At 49.1% G+C, this 13,279-nt stretch overlaps 1 protein-coding gene across 1 annotated transcript in view; it reads left to right on the top strand.

The window, feature by feature from the left end:
* Positions 1-13,279, top strand: part of LOC102384135 (arf-GAP with SH3 domain, ANK repeat and PH domain-containing protein 1-like) — a 97,815-nt gene that overhangs the window by 74,620 nt on the left and 9,916 nt on the right. Inside the window, exons 21-28 of the mRNA XM_025215716.1 lie at positions 396-463; positions 2,824-2,931; positions 4,866-5,088; positions 5,636-5,812; positions 6,840-6,903; positions 7,936-7,991; positions 8,590-8,735; positions 11,805-11,927. Coding sequence (XP_025071501.1) covers positions 396-463; positions 2,824-2,931; positions 4,866-5,088; positions 5,636-5,812; positions 6,840-6,903; positions 7,936-7,991; positions 8,590-8,735; positions 11,805-11,927 — 965 coding nt within the window. The remainder of the gene's footprint in view (positions 1-395; positions 464-2,823; positions 2,932-4,865; positions 5,089-5,635; positions 5,813-6,839; positions 6,904-7,935; positions 7,992-8,589; positions 8,736-11,804; positions 11,928-13,279) is intronic.

Here is a 13,279-nt window from a genome sequence, read left to right as displayed (position 1 = left end):
GGGAAAAATGTCTCTAGTCAAAGTACAGGATGTGAGACATCCACAAGAGAGAATATGCATGTGGGCAACACATCTCAGAGAACTACAGTTACTAGTAACTGTCTTCATTTGCCCATCTGAGTTTTCTTCTTATCATAACTGTTATTGGACAAAACACAGGAGTTAAAGTTAAGTGCTGGTTGATATGTGGTGAAGGCCTTATCAGCAAAGGCATTTCATCCAGATACATAGAAGTATAGCATGGTACATCAAATTTCTTGTTAACCACTGCATAATAATTTCATACTGGTGAAAAGAATTGATGAGTTATACAGCTGTTTCCCCAATCTTCCTATCTCTGTAACGATAACTGCCTTCTGCATTCATGATTCACAGTGGCTGCTCTTTTCCCACAGCTAATGATGTGGGAGAAACAGCCCTGGATGTTGCCAAGCGAATGAGGCATTCCTTGTGTGAAGAACTGGTAAGACATGAGACCTCACTTTCAGCAACCTGGAAACAACAGGGAGAGCTGTTAAGACCAGAACAGGGACTACATAGAAGTAACAAATTAATGGTTTAGCCCAATCAGATTGCATGTCTCCATGTCTCAAGGCTTCCTTTTGATCTCACATTGCACTCTGTTCAACAGAAACCTAGCAGTAAGCTGAAGAGATACGCAGCCAGGTTTAACTAAGGTCCACAGCTCTCGGTTGTATTACCCACATTTGTTTGACCTCCATTAGGCTTTTTATACAATGAGAACACTTTCAGTACTCCACAGTGCCAACAAACTCTCAGCATGCTGCTCTAAGATGCACTGGGTTCCATGGAAAGCCATGGCTGGGTTCTGGGAAAGGCCAGTGGTGTTATCTTAGCTTGTTCCAAATCCCTGATTGGGAATTTGTACTATACAGTGCCTAATAGGCAGAACCCCTGACCTTATAGATTGGAGTGAAGATAGGGATTTGTACTTCCATAGCTTCATTAGGATGGCGCTGAGACTGCAGACTCAGTGCACTCACTACCTTCTCTGTTTTGTCCTGGCTTGGATCTGGTGTTCTAATACCTGACCTTTTCTGCTAGATCAGACTTCTCTAATATCAGATCTTAATGTGGTTTTCAGGGAGGTGCTATGTCAGCTGTGGCTGTGTTTGTACAGACATTCCTTGGGGCACAACAACAGGTTTGGATACATTTCAGATATTGGAGATGTGCAGATTGGAGTAATGCCACTTAGCCCAGCTTATGAAATCTGTCAGTACAAGTAGGACACTGTCTGGATTTGCAGATGGAGAGGTCTCCATGGCTTTATTAACCCCACTGGGCTCTGCGTAATAATGGAGTAGTTTGGTGTGGGGCAGTCCCCATTTGATCAGTGACAGGATCCCTAAATCCAGGAGTTCAAAAATGAAAAACAGTCCCATCCCCAAGAATCCTGCTCCTCTGATGCCTAGGGCTAGGAAATAGGACGCCTGTAAAAGGAATAGTGTCCTGCAGAGAAGAGGAAGCCTGTAGGAAAACCTAGGTGGGAATGGCAGACAAGGTTCTTTGGGTGAATCTGATATCTTTTATTAGACCAACTGAAATAGTTGGAGAACAATTATTAAGCAAGCTTACAGGTTCAAAAACCTTTCGTCGGGCTAAGGAAGTTTCTGCAGTTGGTGTGTGCTCTTCCTGGATGGAATGAAAAGTAAAGAAGCCAGAGGCTGGGCTGATATGCATACAACACAGGTAGTCAGTGAAGATGTAGACTGAGGAGTCAATAGGTGAGAGAAAGGTGGGGGATGGGGGGGGGAGAGAGAGAGAGAAGGGGGATGAATAGTGGAGAGATACCTGGGGAGTCAGATGTCAGGCAATTTTATAATTTTTCATAAATCCAGTGTCTATATTCAGTCCATGATTTTTAGTATCCAGGAGGTTGATGAAGTGGAGTTCATAGGCTCGTCTCTGGGAAGTGTTTTGTAAGTTTCGTTTGAGGATTAGGACTGAGAGATTGGAGAGAGAGTGGCCCTCCTGTGAGAAATGTGCCCCCACAGGTAGTTGGGTATTCTTGTCTTTGATAGATTTCCGGTGTGCATTCATTCTGGTGCGCAGTTGTTGGTTGGTCTCTGCTACGTATTTTCCATCAGGGCTTTTGGTGCATTGGATGAGATATATTACATTTCTGGAGATGCTGCTGTAAGATCCAGGAATGCTGATGGCTCTGTTACAAAACACTTCCCAGAGACAAGCCTATGAACTCCACTTCATCAACCTCCTGGATACTAAAAATCATGGACTAAATATAGACATTGGATTTATGACACATTATAACCTGCCTGACATCTGACTCCCCAGGTATCTCTCCACTATTTATCCTCCTTCTTCCCCCCCGCCCCCCTTGTCTCTTACCCATTGACTCCTCAATCTACATCTTTACTGTCTACCTGTCTTGTATGCATACCAGCCCAGCCCCTGGCTTCTTTACTTTTCATTCCATCCAGGAAGAGCACACACCAACTGCTGAAACTTCCTTAGCCTGATGAAGGGTTTTTGAACCCAAAAGCTTGCTTAAAAATTGTTTTCCAACTATTGAAGTTCGTCTAATAAAGATATCAGATCCACCCAAAGAACCTTGTCTGCCTATGTCCTTAGACCAACACGGCTACAACCTACACCCCTGTAGGTGGGAATGGCTCATTTAGGGTTCTGAAGATCACTGCCTCAGCCCAGGGTGTATTTCTCTGGTGAATGACTGTTCTCTATGACCCTGGGCTGCCCAACCCACATGAAGCCCTGATGCCTAGGGCATAAGGACACAGAGGAAGATTGTGAACTGAGACTACCTCCTTTCTGCTGCAGCTGCTTCAGTCTCAAAACAATCAATTCAACATGCGTGTCCATGTGGAGTATGAGTGGCGGCTGGGCCAAGATGATATGTATGAGAGTGATGATGATCTGGATGAGAAGGTGAGATCTCAGCACTCTCAACCTGTCCTCAGTGAGAGTCTCCACAATGCATAGTTTGAACTGTAAATGCCTCACTGACCCCCTCCCCCTGCCCCGTGGTTTTGCCTAGCAAAGTACCCACTCATGAATTCTCTGACAATATTTCAGACAGGTGTCAATCTCAGGGGTAAGCAAAATGTGGCCTGTGGGCCAGATCCAGTCTGCCAGGCACTTTCTTCTGGCCTGCAGTGCCCCCCAGGTAATTGTGCCCCACTCAGCCCTTCCACCAGTGAGAGTGGGAGCAAGATGCCTACACCCACCCCCAACATATCCTATTATGCCTTGCTCCCACACTCATGGGTGGAAGGGCAGGTCCTGCTAGCATGGGATGGGGCTGCAGGCTTCCCCAGCGTCCTGCTCCCTCTGGGCAGCAGGTAAGGAAGCTGGGGTCAGGGGTGGGGCTGCAGCTGGGCAGGAGTGTGGGGCTGGGGCTGGATGCAGTGTGGAGCCCTCGCGCAGGGGGGTGGCAGCAGTGCGTAGCTCAGGTGAGCAGGTATAGAGGGGAGGGGCATGGGGATCCCCTCTCACACTCCCCTCGTGGTGTGCGGTCCTGGCAGGCAGTGGGTGGCAGCAGCAGCAGTGGGCGGGGACATTCTGCTTGGTGCTGGTGCCTGGATCCTGGCTTCCGTGGCACTCCCTGCACTCGCAGGGCACAGGAGAGAAGCCCCAGACACTGGAGCAGGCTGGGGTGGGCAAAGCAGCAGACTCCAGCACCTGGGGCTTCCCTCCCATGCCCTGCAAGTGCGGGGAGCACCGGCGGGGGCTCTGCTTCTCACTGCAACGTGCAGTGCTGGCCAGAGCCAGGCACCAGCACCCCCACCTGCTGCTGTTCTATGGCACCAGGCACCAGCACCCCCACCTGCTGCTGTGCTATGGCAGGGGGGTGTGTGTGTGTGTGTGTGGTGGGGGGGGTCTCCAAACCCCTCCCACCCTCTCTCATACCCCATAAACCACACACACAAATACGCCAGTCCCCCAGTGTTACCTGCATTGACTACAGGAGAGGATGTGTTACAGAGTCCAGTGTGATCCAGAGCCACACATCCACACCCCACAAGCGCCACGCAACCCCTCAACATACCCTATGCCCACCACACCTCCCACTGCCCCATACACCCCCACATCCCCATATACCCCTGCCTCCATACACCCCCCCACTATGCACGCACACATATACACCCCACCACATGCACACTTCCACCACACACCCCCAACCACCCCCCACTACATAAAAGACTAAGAATTTATTTTTGAGATATTATGCAATCACCTCTATATACACTACACAAACACAAATCATGACAAAAGTATTTTTTGTAATAAAATTAAAATATGTTATAGTAGGTGTTTGACTTTTAGTGTATGATTTGGTTTTTTCTGGTTCTAAGATGGCAACCCCCCCTCCCAAAAGTATTATTTCCAGCGGGGCAGGGGAGGGACTTCTGGTGGCAAAGGTCAAGGGTTAGGGGTGGGACTGCTGGTCCCAAGGTGGTGACCAGGGGCGGGGTACCTGTCAAGGGGCGGGGCTACCCATGCGGCCTTTGGCAGCTCACCAAACCTCATTAAGCGGCCTCCACCCAAAATAATTGCCTGCCCCTTCTCAATCTTGTAGCTGGTGTTGCTGTTGCACTTCCTTCCTCTAGTTTCCACATGATGTTGTTGTATGAACATTTATTAAATGTATCACTGATGATGGAAAAAAATGTTCCCTATTTTAATTTAATTGGCTAAGCTTGTTGCCCATAGAAGAGGAACTGAAATAAGGCTGTTTAAAACTGAAACAAGTGCAGTGTTTGCTGCACTTGTGCTGCATACCATTTACTCTTTGATATTCCTCCAGTTTCTTGCAAAGCAGTCCCTTATTACTGTATAACATGTACCTTTCTTCTTTTCAGCTGAGTCCTGTGAAAAAGGAGCATGTTTTCCGTCCTCAGAGCTGCTACCAGTCACCTACCACTGCCTCAAAGCAGTGGGCAAAGGGGCCAAGTATAGCACCACAGGGGAAGCAACATGATTTATATGCCACCCCAACTGCTCATCCCCGCAACCTTGCTGAACTAGCAGCCCCGATGTCTCCTCCATGTGTGCCACCTCTTCCACCACGTGGGATAATCCGAGGTCAGGCCATACTATTGCCTGGTTGTAGTAGTGGGGCTTTATGTGATGGGGCCAGCCCCAGATGAGGGAATCTCACCTGGGCTTTTTCTGCTGTATTTGGTACCTGGCCTTTACTTGTCACTGGTCCACAACTGGAGACAAGAATGGCGGTAAAGGTCCTGAGGATTCTAATGCTACATTGCTGGAAATGTCAGGCAGAGCTTATACCTCCCTGTACAGCTCTCTGCCAGGTGGGAGAACTGGGATCTGGGTTGAAGGATAATGACCTTTCAGGGACCTGAGATGGAGGCAGCTTTATATAACATTACTAGCTATGCCAGGTACCTCTGTTGTTTGTGCACCTCAAGTCACATTCACAGCCAGGGTAAATCTAAATCACAGTTAAAGTCAATATAGCTGCTCTGACTTACACCTCTTGTGGGATGGGCACCTATTCTCATGAAATCATCAGTTGTGCTGACCCTGCCTGATTTCTGGTTCTCCAGTAAGATGCCTCTCCTCCTGCTTCTCTTTTCTAATCAATGATTTGCTGTTAAACTTTGTGTAGCTCCCAATGTGCCTCCACCCCCTCCCCCTACCAGATTGCCAGTCTTTGCTGATGACACAACAACCAGGAAGATCCCCCCACTGAATGTGAACATCAAGCACAAGCGAACTTCCTCAGAGCCTGTGCCTTGGGTGCCACTCAGCCCTGTGCCATCTAGCCAGGCCAGCCTGGCTACAGGTAAAGAAACAGAACACGTACTAGATATCACCATGGAGCTTTGTGAGGAAGAAACTTGTGGAGCTGAGGAAACATGATGTTCTCTGTGTCCAACACCAAATTAAAAGTAATACTGTGTCACTATCAGACAGGGCCTGATGGGTGCATGCAGGGGTTGCAGTGGATAACTTGCTATTCTTGCTTGATGCTTGTATGAGGACTCACTCTGGGAGACCAGACAGTTGGGGATGGATAGGAATCACAGAAGGCAAGGGGCTATCTCTGAGCTGTGCTGGCCTGAGCGATGCAGCTGCTGGGCATGACACTAAATTGATTTTCAGCCATCCCTGTGTTGAGTATCCACCCCAGGATTGTTCATTTTGCTACAGCTATGGCTGTCCTCATGCTCCAGCACAGGGGTTTCTGCCCAAGATGGTGGTACCAGACCAAATACTGGAGCTTCATACATTATGAGAGTAAGACAGTTGCCAGTTATATTGAAGCAGAGGCTGAAAAGTACTCCTGGCAGTTCTGGCTGCCATAGATATAAGCCACTACCATCCCTGGGCATGTACTTTTCCTATACCCTACTTGGTAGGCTTGGTAGCTAAGATGCTACAAAAACAAGCAGTAATTCAGAGCTCCTCGGAATGGGTAGAAGGAGCTGTTCCAAAGCAGGGGCAGGGTATCTGCGCTAGGATCTTTTGTGCTCAATGGGCATGTCTACATATGTGCTTTAATGCACATTAGCCTTTTTTAAATGTGTACTAAAGCATCACAAAAAGGTGTGCTTTTGTTAATACACATTAAAATAGGCTAATGTGCCTTTTTATAGTACCTCACAATGGAGGTAGTAAATTTAATGCACATTAGCAAAAGTGCATTAATGAATGTTTAGACATGCCCAGTGTGGTGGCTGGGGGTATACTTGGGCTCTACACACTGCAACATACTTCTTCCAAGGTGCTGAGAGATCCTGGACATAGCTCCCTCCAGGGACCCAAGTTCATTTATGAACAGGAAAATGCTTATTTCTTTTTCCACTTAGATTCTGGACCCTTCCTACCTCCCAAATTCCATTTTACAGAAGGAATCTCTAAAAGGAGACTGAGGTAATAGCTTGTAGCTGCTGTGGGGCACTCCTTAGGGCCTGACTGATGGAGTGAACCTGGGACGTCCTTCACTTCTGGCTTAAGTTTGTCATGTAACCAAGAGAGCTGGGCTAGCTGTAGTGCTCTGCTATATGCAATGGGAACTTGGGACAGGCTACTAGAATTCCTCTGGGGACCATTGGGAGAGCTCCCTGGGCAGGAGGAGTCAAATTAGGCTCTGTGGGATAAGACTTCCTGAGCAGAGGGGAGGGGGATGTCTGTGAAGTGCTTTCTGCAGCCCTGGATAGAAGGACAGTCTGTGGAGGTCTCTGGACACAGGAGAAATTGTCTGGGGGGTAGGGAGATCCCTGGATAGAGGGTGAGATCTTTTCTGAGGGGTCTCTGCACAGTGGAGCAGGGGAACTGTCATTGGGGTGGGAGCTCCCAGAGCCAGGGAAGAATCCCAAATATTCTGAGGAATGAATGCCCTAATTGTGGTCTTTCACCAATGGGAAGGTCTATGAATGGCTCCTTTGCCACACATATGCCCTGTGCCAGCTAGGTCAGGCAAGCAGGAAGGTGTTGCCCTTTGTAGTGCTTGCCTCTTGGTAGCATATGTCAGGATTCTGGTTTGCTGGTAAAATGGCTGAACTCCATGTGCCACTGTCATGCCATGTTTCAGCCCAGAGCCCCCAACACATGGGTTTGTTCAGCTTTGTATCTGGCCAGCTTCCTCATGGGCTGGCCATTTCCCAGGGAGCTGCAGGTGCTCATGATCAGTGGCTACTCTGTCCCAGCTTGTAGTGGGTCTGTCCACGGTGCTGGAGAAAGCCCATCACTTAGCCAGAGTCACATTTCCTGGCACTTGATGGCCCTAGCTGACAGGCAGGATCTGGAGCAGGATCCTGTGTGTTCCTCTCCAGACTGCTGTCTCCAGAAACCTTGTGGCAAGAACCCAAGATGGCTGGAGTCTCTGATCTGTAGCCCTTCTGCCTAGGTCCCTCAGCTCAATCCATTGGAATAACCACATATTCTCTGCACCTTTCTTCTCAGCACTGGCTCCCACCAGCATCCCAGCCTCCCCACCCCCATGACTATCTCACAACAAGGTGAGGACCTGAATTTTACACATCTGCAAATATTTCCCTCAGAGTGCTGCATCCTTTGCCATGTCTACCTACAACCCTCTGCCTTCTCTGCCTGCACTCTGGGCTGCCGCTTGCCAGTTCATGCCCTTCACAATTCAACTTCTTCTCCAGGCCTTCTGTCATCTCCTCTGCCCTCCCTTCTCTCTACCCTCTCTCCCTGTGGTCCTCAGCCTCTCTGTGTCTCTCTCCTTTTGCCCAGCCTTTTTGTTGTCTTTCCTTGGCTACAGAGCTTATGCCCACTACCTCAAATCCATCCCCTCTGTTAATCTACGCACTAGGACCCCACACTTGCTGCCTCCCACTCCCTTGCTTGAGCCCCTCTACTGTATCTCCAGTCCTGCTGCCTCTGCCATCTTCCTTAGCCCTTCTGCTTCCCCCTTCCCAAGCCCTTCTGTTCTACTTTCTTCCCATTTTCCAGCAGCAACCCAGCTCCATGAAGAGATCTGGGTGGTGCAGCATTCTGCTGTAGCTCTGAAGCATGCTGTGCTTAGTTAGATGCTGTTGCTGGAGCCTGTCCCATTGTGGCATGGGTGATGTGACCATTGTGCTTACGCCTTAGCTGCCCAGAAGAGAGTGGAGATGCTCTGTCCATCTGACCCCAGCAAAGGGCAGAGACTGATATCGCATCATCCCTCACAAGAGCCAGGCCCAGGCTCAGCTGTATCCCCGGATGTTCCACCACTCCTTCCTAGGAGGGGCAGTCTGGTAGGTGGCTCTTATCTTGCAGCTTGCTCTCATGGACTTGACTGCCTCCTTTTTCCTGGCTTACCTTGCATTAGACTGTAATGATAACTCTCTGGCTACCCTGGCAAACCCCAGGCATGTAGCCTTGACAAATCCCTAGTTGGTAGGGCTGTTTCATTTCGACTTCAGTTTCACCATTTCAAAGGGACAGTGTTTCATTTTGCTGTTTTGAAGTATTGTTCCATTTCGTTTTGTTGAAACTGTTTCACTGTTTCAAGACATTTCGATGTTTTGCCCATAGGCTATAATGGGGAATCAGAAAAATGCCTATAACTTTGTCATTTCTTGCCTGATTTGGGTGAAAATTGCAGGGCTGGTAGCCCCTTCTAGGGGCATGAATCCTGCCAAGTTTCAAGGAGATAGGTGCAGAGTTTTTTATGAAACTTCACGTCAAACTGTTCAAAGCAAAACTAGTATCATTTGCTGGCAGCGGCAGCCTGCTGTCATCCTGTGTGCAGATAGGGGTCCGCACCCCCCGGGAGGAGTCTGGCATAGCCCTACAACCCTCCCGGGGGGCGCAGACCCCTGGATTTGCATGTGGGATGACAGCAGGCTGCCATTGCCGGCTGGGGCCAGTGCCAGTACTGGGTTCTTCCCAGCGCTTGGCGCAGGCTGCGCCAGGCAGACCCAGGTACTGGTGCTGGTTGCAGCTGGCAGCAGCAGCATGCTGTCATCTGCACGCTCTGCAGCTTGTGTGCAGAGCTTTAAAAAAAAAAAGCAAAAAAAAGCCCTGCACTTACTGGCTCTGGCAGGATCAAATGGGGCCTCTGGGCACTCGTGGCAGGGACCCCCCTGCACAGCTGGGATCACCCCTCCCCCCACCTGGCACTCATGAGGCAGCTGCACCATTGCGTGGGTTCAGCATGGCTCAGCAGGGCACCACGTGCTGTCTGGGAGCTTGCGTGGTTCTACGTGTCAGCCGGAGCTCCTGGTTCACTCCACAGCTCTCTGATGATTCCACCAGCTCCTCCTGGGAGACGCGGCCCCTGGATCTGCGCGTGGAGTTTCAGCAGACTGCTGCTGCCAGCTGGGGAAATAGCCCAGAGCCACCACCATCCCCAGCTGGCAGCGGCAGCCTGCTGTCATCTCGCATCATCTGGGGGCCCATGCTCCCGATGAGCTGGGGGAAGTGATCAGAGAGTTGTGGGAAAGATCAGGGAAGCTGGGGAATCAATCCCCCAGTCCCCGGCTCGATTCCCTACTTCCCTATTCTATTCCCCAGCCCCCGGCTCAATTCTCCAGCCCCGGTTCGATTCACCAGCCCTCGGTTCAACTCCCCAGCTCCAGGTTTCAGCAGGCTGCTGCTGCAGGCTGGAGCCAGTGGCAGCACTGCAATCTTCCCGGCGCTTGGCATGGGCTGCCACTGACCCAGCCTGCAGCAGCAGCCTGCTGAAACCCCACGTGCAGATCGAGGGCCACACCGCCCAGGAAGAGCTGGGGAAATTATCAGAGAGCTGGGGGAATCAAACCGGGAGCTAGATGTCAATATCAGAGAGTAGTCCTTCCCCCCTCTTCCCCCTCCCTCTCCTTAGTTTCTGTTTAGTGCAAGCAAGCCCAGTTTCAAATGCCCTCCTTTGATTTCAAAGCTGTTTCAAAGCCTTTTGTTTCATTTCTATTTTGCTGTTTCAAGCTCAAAACATGTTGAAACAGCTTCAAAACGAAACACTCATCGAAATTTCACACAGCCCTACTAGTTAGGTGCCATGACTGGCAAGTGAGAGAGCAGGAAATCCCCATGTGGGAGCAGCAGGAGATCCTGAGCAGGGAATGAAGCCCTCTTTTTGCATGGCACATCCAGTGGAAAGAAAAGTACTGCTGCTTTCTTCTGCTACCCCAGACTCTTTTTTCTACTACACCAAATCCCCTTCTAGGCACATGTGGACAGGAATAGGTTGCCTGTGTCTAGCTGCAGCCAGTCTAGCTTTATTTCAGAGAGCAGCAGCCAAATATGTGTGTGTGCATTTTGTTTGCTCCTTTCCCATGAGCATGTGTGCAGACTGTCTGTAAGTACACATGCAGTGAAGATACTCTGTCTCTTTGCCAGTCAGGGCTCAGCCATGGGAGCTGCTGCAAGCAGTGATGGCAGAGCTACTGCCTCCCCTTTCCATTCAGCTTGCTTGGAGTGGCTCAGGCAAACCTTGATGCCATGACTCATGCAGTACATCGTGGCACACAACCCTTAGGAGATTGCTACAAAACACACCGTACCCACAGAAAATACTGTCCACAAGAAGAGCTCCAGCCCCACAGAGCAGGAAATAAAAAGGGCACAAGACTGCTCCAAGAGGGATACTGGGGATAAGGAAAGCAAAGAGTTTCCATAGCCAACTGCGCAGGGCTTTCTGCATTCAGGCTGCCACAGCTCCCATGCCCTGACAAAAACCAAACTCTATTGTTCCCCAGATTGCTGCAGTCCCTTACAAAACACATCCCAGGGCACTCTTCCCACTTTTCCCACTGTGGCTCCTGAAGCATTTGTTTCACTTTAGCCAGCTGATGGATTTGTTTATCCTCACCTCCCAATAACTCTTATAGTGTTTATGCTGCCTCATCCATCCGAGAACCCCCCGGCACTCACTCTGCCTCCACCCACAGTCTGCACTACACTTGTTCTTCCTGTCCCAGAGCCCTGATAGTACTCAGCTGGCCTCTTCCATGCTAGGGTCTCTACAGCAGTCACCCTCCCTCCCATCCCACAGTCCCCACCTTAAGTCCCCAATCCAAAGCACCCACAGCATTCTCCTTGCCTCCTGTCCTAAAGTCCCCACAAACCTTGCCTTGTCTCCTACATCCTTGTGTAGATCGAGTACTTGGCCTACCTCTTTAAACACTGAAGTGCTCACAGCCCCTGTCCTCCCCCTATCATCTCTCCTTTGCAGTACTCACTGGTGGTCTAATATGCTTAGGGTGGCATGTGGGATTTTGTCTCTTGGGGAGCTTTTTTCTGTTTATTTCTAATAAAGAGCTTGGTGGTAGAACAGTAAAGAAAGGGTTAAAGGCGTGATGATGCTCTCTGCTCCTGGTTTGCAGAATAAGTCACCTCTCCAAAGGGTCCGAGCCCTGTATAACTGTGTGGGTGACCGTGAAGATGAGCTCACTTTCAGCCTGGGAGAGATCATTGTAGTGGCTGAAGAGGAGGACAGCCAATGGTGGGTAAGTACCAGTCTGTGTAGAGAAGTGTTGTGAAGTCAGATGGTCATGTTGACCGCTCCTCCATAAATTATCTCTACCCCAAATTCCCAGATTCATGTCAGAGCTGATATCATCCCATGTCATGTCCTGTCCACTTCAGTTTTCCCCCTCAGCTTTTCACTTGCTCTGTCCACCCCTCATTCGGTCTTTTCCTCTTCTTTCGTCCTCTTTTCCACTGCACTGACAAGTCTGGCAGCCCAGTGCTCTCAGTAAGCCTCCTTCCATTAGAGCCCACTCTCCTCCAGCACTTAGGTTCCTTGGTTGTACTAAGCAGATGCAAACTTTACATGTGAATGCTTGAATTGTGGAGCCTGGTTCTACTTATCCTGTCTCCATAGGGAGGCAGGTTCTTGGCTAAGGCAAAAAATACAAGCATAATTTTATTTTTTAAAATGTGATTTAGTAAAAGAAGGCAGTCGTGTTCCACACTGATGTAATGAACATGAGCTTGGTGTCATGGGGAAACATTGGAAAAGTCAGGAGTCTTTAAAACCTTCAAAACCCCACAGCCCCCTGCAGTCAACATAATTACAGGAATCTTGTTGTAGAATTGTTCAGTTGCAGGGTGGCTGAGATCACAAAGATCAGGATTTTCCTGAAAAACTTCTAAATTTTCCCCAAGGCCTATCCATGACAAACTTGGAATGTTACATGTTACAAAACACTGAGTTAAGGCTAGGAAAGATTGGCATGATCCTTTAGCTTGACCTTCTGCATAGCACAATCCTGGGGCCCTTTCTCATTGACTCCTTCACCCAGACAGAACTTGGCTGAGCTAGAGTGTTATTTACAGGAAATTGTACAAACTGTTATTTACAGACTGCAAGTAACAGGGGATCCACCCCTATTCATCCCTTGGAAATTCCTTCCAAAGATTAATAATCTCATTGTTAAAAAAAATGCACCATACAACCAGGGGGTCATCTATGTTTGATTATTGTTCTGACTAATAAGGAAGAATTGTTTGTGAACATGAAGGTGACAGGAAATTTAGGATGATAGACAAGCAGGATTGGAATGGACCTCATAAGGTCATCTAGTCCAGCCCCATGCTTAAGACAAAAACATTCCCGACTAAACCATCTCAGCCAAGTGTCTGTCCAACTGGCTTGTGAAAATTTCCAAGGATGGAGATTCCACATTTTCTTTAGGTAGTCTGTTCCAATTCTTGGCTACCCTCAGAGTCAGAAAGTTCCTTCTAATCCTCAAGCTAAATTTCCTCTGCTGCAGCTTGAGGCCATTACTCCTAGTCCTATAATCTATGGACACACAGAATTTGGGAGGAAGCAATCACAGTATGATAGAATACATGA

The sequence above is a fragment of the Alligator sinensis genome, unplaced genomic scaffold (genome assembly GCF_000455745.1).
Source record: "Alligator sinensis unplaced genomic scaffold, ASM45574v1 scaffold705_1, whole genome shotgun sequence".
Taxonomy (NCBI): Eukaryota; Metazoa; Chordata; order Crocodylia; family Alligatoridae; genus Alligator; species Alligator sinensis.
This window is presented reverse-complemented; position numbering and strand designations above follow the sequence as displayed.